General features: G+C 51.8%; 1 protein-coding gene across 1 annotated transcript; it reads left to right on the top strand.

Moving 5' to 3' along the window:
• Window positions 1-1,140: 1,140 nt before the first annotated feature.
• On the top strand, window positions 1,141-2,317 carry LOC100339698 (olfactory receptor 2L3-like). The gene has a single exon (XM_089335828.1). The coding sequence runs from the start codon at window positions 1,382-1,384 to the stop codon at window positions 2,315-2,317; it is 936 nt and encodes a 311-aa protein (XP_089191954.1). The 5' UTR covers window positions 1,141-1,381.
• The last annotated feature ends 3,876 nt before the right edge of the window (window positions 2,318-6,193 follow it).

Below are 6,193 nucleotides of genomic sequence, written 5' to 3' on the forward strand. Positions count from 1 at the left end.
AAAGGTGCTGACGCCCACTGTCAAGGGGCACCGCAGGGGCTGGTGCTGGGCAGCGCTGCACACTGGCCTCTGTTCTGCTTAGGCCCTGTCCCAGGTCACTGCTGCCCTCATGAGCGCTCAGCAAGTGTGCTATGATAGTGAGTGGACCACGCAGGCTGCCCACACACTCATCGCTGGCACTCCCTGAACTGATGTGAGTGTGGTGAGAAGTGAATTTGTGCTCATGGTCACTGGCCGGCAAGGTCAGCCAGTCCCGCCACATTTTATAGTTCACCAGAGCGACGGCTCAAGTCAAAGCAGTGGTTTTTCTTCTTAACTGATCTTTTGTCCAAAAGCCACACAGTACTGTGAATACAGACGGCCAGGGGAGAACAGCCAGTGTAAGCCCGAGCGGGGCGTGGCTTTACGTTAGGGGTCTCTGGCTGCAGCAACAGACTGGACTTCAGGGAGTTTTGACCGTGCTGAGCAGAGCCCCTCTGGTCGGGAGGCCGAGCATCTGGAAACTTCTGCCTGGCAGCACTGTCTCTCCCGGCTGGGGTGGGGCGGCCACTGTTCGGTGAGCCGACTTGCCAGGGAAAGGCCTGGCGCTCGCCAGAAGATCATTGCATGCAGGTGTCTGTCCAAGTGCGGGGGCTGCACTCCTGGAGCTGCTCACCCTGCAGAGAGCAGAGGTGCAGCGGCACGAGCAGCGGGGCCGGGAGCGCGGAGACCACTGAGCAGAGCTCGAGGTCTGTGTCTAAGCACAGGACAGACGTTTCATCAGTCACTGTGGGTGCAGGATTCTCTATTGAATACAAGAGCTTTCCTTGGTCAGTAAAACAGAAAACTGATGGTTGGCAGTTCTGTGCGTCTAGCAATTTCTCTCACCCTATGTATAGCATAAGGACAATTACCCACCAAGAGGCAAGCAAACAGTAGGATATTTCATTAGAATGAAACCAAGTAATTGATTTATAATTTATAAAGGCAAATTGAAAGAACTGATTAGAATTTCCTTCATTTTTGCTCTGATGCACAAAAGTTGTTAGCTAGGTCCCACAGCTAACATCAACAGTGTACAGCAGTTTAAGCCTGTATTTCTAGAAATGGGTGTTAGTATTTACAGGATTCTCCAACTTAGAAAGAAAGAAGAAAATCGGAAGAACTCAGCTCAGCAGAGGCCGGTTAGTGCTGGCGTGGATCGTGTGTCCAGTCTTCTGTATTTACCAAGTCAGGCGATTGTTCAAGAGACACGGGAAAGTGCTCTCCCTGAGATGGGGGCAAACGCTATGTAAGAACCCGGAGCCGGGGGTAAGGTTCTAGAACTTCTGGCCCCCAGACTGACACGAGGTGTCACACGTGGCAGTGACTCCAGTGGTCTCCCTCGTGGCCGTGCAGCGGCATGGTGGGTGGGAACGCCTCTTCGGCCACGGACTTCCTCCTGGCCGGGCTCTTCCCTGGGTCCCGGCACTCCCTGCTCCTCAATGCCGCCGTGGTCCTCATCTACGTCCTGGCCTTCCTGGGAAACGCCCTTCTGATCGTCCTGATCCTGGGGGACGCCCGGCTGCACACGCCCATGTACGTCCTGCTCAGCCAGCTCTCCCTCATCGACCTGACACTGACCTCCACCATCGTCCCCAAGATGGCCACCAACTTCTTCACAGGGGAGAGGGGCATCTCCTGGGTTGGCTGCGGGACACAGAGCTTCTTCTTCCTGTTGCTGGGGATGTCTGAGTGCCTCATCCTGACCCTCATGGCGTATGACCGCTACGTGGCTGTGTGCAACCCGCTGCGCTACCCCGCCATCATGAGCCCCAGGTTCTGCCTGCACATGGTTTCTGGGTGTTGGGTTGGAGGCTCAGCCAGCTCCTTGGTTCACACAGTTTACCCTCTGCACTTCCCCATCTGCGGGTCCCGGGAGATCCAGCACTTCTTCTGCGAGGTGCCCGTCCTCATCAAGCTGTCTTGTGAGGACACATCCGTGTATCAGTCGGTGGTGGTGGTAACCAGTGTGGTGCTGCTGGTCGTCCCCTTTGGTCTCATCACAGCCTCCTACACACTCATCTTCCTCGCCGTGCTCCGCATGAGCTCCGTCAAGGGGAGGCGGAAGGTCCTGGCCACCTGCTCTTCCCACCTCACGGTGGTGAGTCTTTTCTTCGGTCCGAACATCTTCATTTACATGAGCTTCACCTCTTCCCACAGCCCAGAGCAAGACCAGGCACTGTCTGTGTTCAGCAATGTGCTCACCCCCATGCTGAACCCCCTCATCTACAGCCTGAGGAACAAGGAGGTGCTGGCTGCACTCCGGAAGCTGGCGGGGAGGTGCGGGGCTTCCTAGGGAGCAGAGACAGTGACAGGCTGTGGGGGTGAGCAGAGCAGCGGTCGGGCTGGGGGGAAGCCGGTTGCATTCATGGCTTTAGGAGACCATGATGAGAGTTCTTTCTGAATGAAGTTTCGGCTGTGAGTCCCAGACCTCTGTGGGAGGCTGCTTTGCTTTTATTGTAAATATCCCTGGAGCCTTATCAAGTCAGGGACATGTTAAAATTCTTTTATGTTTTCATTAAATCAGCTCTGAAATCTCTAAAGCTCCTACAAATACATTAGGAACCCATGCTGGGGTCACAAAATGGGTTCACCTTTGCCAAACGTGCGTGTTATTTGACAGAGAAAATCATTGGAATTCCAAAGCTCAATCTCCACCCTGATGGCATCTCCTGTTGCAAGATGCTCATGAAAGGGGCTTATTGAGCCCCCAGGTGTGGGGTGCACCTATCGGGGTACACGTTCGAGGTGTGAGCGCGTACTCTTCAGGGCAGCGTCATGTGAGTATGCCTTTGTCTCACACGATGAGCTGTCATGATCTCCACAGCTAAACATGCACATTCCACGCTCCAGCTTCCCTGCCTTGCAGGGGAAGGGTCGGACTCTGGGCCAGTGCACTGCACACCCCAGGGCCACTGTGTCCATGGACGGCCACGTGGGCTTCTCTCCCTGTTCACTCTCTTCCTGTGAGGCCCCTCCCTGACACCTCAGAGGGTCTCTTCCCAGACTTGCACCCCTCCCTGAGCAATCTGTCCACACGTAGCTGCACAGTTCTGTGTGTGAACCTTCCCTGTGGCAGCTGCCACCAGCGCGTGGGAAGTGTGGCTGTTGGAGCAATCTGGGAGCACCTCAGATAGAGACGTGCCGCCTGGACACGCTCGCCGCCGCCCTGCTGGCTGCTCACTCTGCCAATCCTAGCACTGCTTCCATCGGTGGGTTCTGGCTCAGTGTTGTGTAGGGACAGAGAACAAAGTGTGGAACTTGACTCTAGACTGGACAACAGCCTTAGTCTCCACCTCTGATGTCGGCCTTGGGGGTTGCTTATGCTTAGCGCAAGCTGCCTGTGCGTCTGTTTGCTCCTAAGATTGCAGTTGGCCGTCCGCATACTCCCCACGTGCTGGTCCCTCCAAGCTCCTGGTTCACGTGCGTGTAGTCATTGCTGCCGCCAGCCTCTGCGGCTTCAGGACACTCTCTCACCTCAGTCCTGACCTTGAATCTTAGTGACCCTGGGGTCTCCATCATGGATGCAGTGACCTGATGTCCTTGGGATGATGTGTCCTTGGGGAGTGATGTGTGCTGCTCCGGTATCGCTGTCTGCCTCCTCAGTGTCCTTCCTCTGTGCCCCGTCAGCCTCTCGGGATGCACAGTCTTCTCAGCCTCGAGGGTGTGGGTCACCCCTCTTTCCACGACTCTAGAGGCACCCAGCAGTGACTTTGACATTGGCTCCTTGAGTGGTTCTTGCGTCCTAGCTTCTGAGGAAGTGTTCACTTATACAAGGACCCTTCCAAAAACTCATGGAAATACAACAAAAACATCCGTTTCTTTTGATATAAAACACCTTTGAAATCTATGAATGGTTTTTTCACAATTCACAGGTTTTTTTTTTTTTTTTGAAGATCTCTTAAATGCATGGATTTCCAGAGTTTTTTTTAGACAAAGATATATTTATTTGTTTGAAAGGCAAAGAGAGAGAAAGAGACAGGGAGAGAGAGAGAGAGAGAGAGAGAGAGAGAGAGAGAGAGATCTTCCATTTGCTGGTTCATTCCCCAGCGGGCAGCAATGAGAAGGTCTGGGCCAATCCAAAGCCAGGATCCAGGAGTCAAGAGTCAGGGCCAAGAGCTTCTTCCTGATCTCCCACAGAGGTGCAGGGGTTGAAAGACTTGAGCCAACTTCTACTGCTTTCCCAGGCCATAGCAGAGAGCTGGACTGGAAGTGGAGCAGCCAGGACTAGAACTGGTACCCATATGGGATGGTGGTGCCGCAGGCAGAGGATTAACCTATTGCACCACAGTGCCAGCTCCCAAGTGCAGGCGTGTCTCATCTGTAATGAACGAGAATTAACCGTGTTCCCTCATCCACCATCATATGCATACGGTATCAACTCCTCTCTCTGAAAGGCGACTCCACTGAAGGCGGTATCATCCCCTCATGATGTCCACAAAGCAGAGAGGCAGTGGAAGCCACAGGCTGACACACCTTTGTAAAGACAGATGGTAAATGGTCCAGGCTTTGTCGCACTCTCAGCTCTGCAGGTGTAGACACTGCTGCGGCCAGTGTGTGCCAGAATGAGCCTGATATATTCCAATAAACTGTGTTTAGAGGCCCTGAAATTGGAATCGTACATGATTTTCTTTTTTTAAAAAAAGATTTATTTATTTGAAAGTCAGAGCTGCAGAGAGTGAGGGAGAGACAGGGAAGGAGATCTTCCACCTGCTGGTTCAAACCCCAGATGTCCGCAAAAGCCAAGGCTGGGCCAGGCTGAAGCCAGGAGCCAGGAGCTTCATCTGGGTCTCCCATCTGGGTGGCAGGGCCCAAGTTCTTAGACCATCTTCTGCTGCTTTTCCCAGGTCTGTAGCAGGGAGCTAGACTTGGAGTGGAGCAGCCAGAACATGAACTGGTGCCCACATGGGATGCCTATATCATAGGCTACAGTTTTACCCGTTATGCCACAATGCTGGCCCCTTCCATAAATTTCTTACCTCACAGGCCAGCCCAAAACAGGCAGCCAGCCGGATTTGGTAGTATTTTGCTAGCCACTAGTGCAGGTGATATAAAGATAAATCAGATGTGATATACATACATGCATACATAAATATATAAAGATAATTATGTATAATTAACGCAAAAACAAGCAAATAAATCAGTGTTGTCTTTGTCCTTAAGGAGCTATATTCTTTTTAATTTTTTTAACCTAGACACCTTTTATTTAAGGTATATAAACTTCATGCATTTGATAACGTCCACATTCAGCCTAAACAGCGGTTTGTCTAGTGCTCTACTGCACAGCCCAGGGAAGTTGTCCTGGTCCTTAGAAGCCTCCTGACAGCTGCAGGTGTGGACCTTTCTAACACGTGGAGATACAAGTTTCACTCTGATGCTTTTGTCTCCAGCTCATGGAAAACACCTGTTTGCCTCCCTTTCTCTCCATTCACTTTGAGCTGACAATTCCCCGTTGGTGCCAAAGGAATTCAGTGGATATGTGTGTTTACTGATTATTTTCCAATAATTTTTAAAAAATATTTTGTTTATTTATTTGAGAGCTAGAGTTACAGACAGTGAGAGGGAGAGACAGAGAAAGCAAGGTCTTCTGTCCATTGGTTCACTCCCCAAATGGCCACAATGGCTTGAGCTGCACACATCCAAAGCCAGGAGCCAGGAGCTTCATCTGAGTCTCCCACATAGGTCCGGGGGCTGAAGGACTTGGGCCATCTTCCACTGCTTTCCCAGGCCATAGTAGAGAGCGGGATTGAAAGAGGAACAGCCGGGATGAGAACTGGCACCCATATGGGATGCTGGCGCCACAGGCAGAGGATTAACCTACTGTGCCATGGCACCAGCCCCACCCAATAATTTTTTGTTGTTGTTGTTTTTCTTGTGCCTATGTCTGAATGAGTCCCAGGCCCTCAGACTGTTCCTAGAGAAAGGAAGTTTTGGGACTTCAGAGGATGTATGGGACCTCGGGTGGGGTGAAGAGACCCGGCTGTGGGTGGCTGGGATGTTCATCACACTCACTGGCTGGGGAACATTCTAGAGGATGGTACAGCACATCTTATATGATTATAAGAGACGTACCCTGGTGAGGCCATTACAGATACCATACATAATGCTCAGATAATCAAGTTATCTGAACAAATGATAGTCACCAAGTGGGAGACATGGTCTTTTCATTTAG

The sequence above is a fragment of the Oryctolagus cuniculus genome, chromosome 6 (genome assembly GCF_051225735.1).
Source record: "Oryctolagus cuniculus isolate XC-2025 breed Fujian yellow rabbit chromosome 6, ASM5122573v1, whole genome shotgun sequence".
NCBI lineage: Eukaryota > Metazoa > Chordata > Mammalia > Lagomorpha > Leporidae > Oryctolagus > Oryctolagus cuniculus.

What these genes read in the sequence shown, in the direction of transcription:
- LOC100339698 (XM_089335828.1), top strand. Translation starts at nt 1,382, where the DNA reads ATGGTGGGTGGGAACGCCTCTTCGGCCACGGACTTCCTCCTGGCCGGG.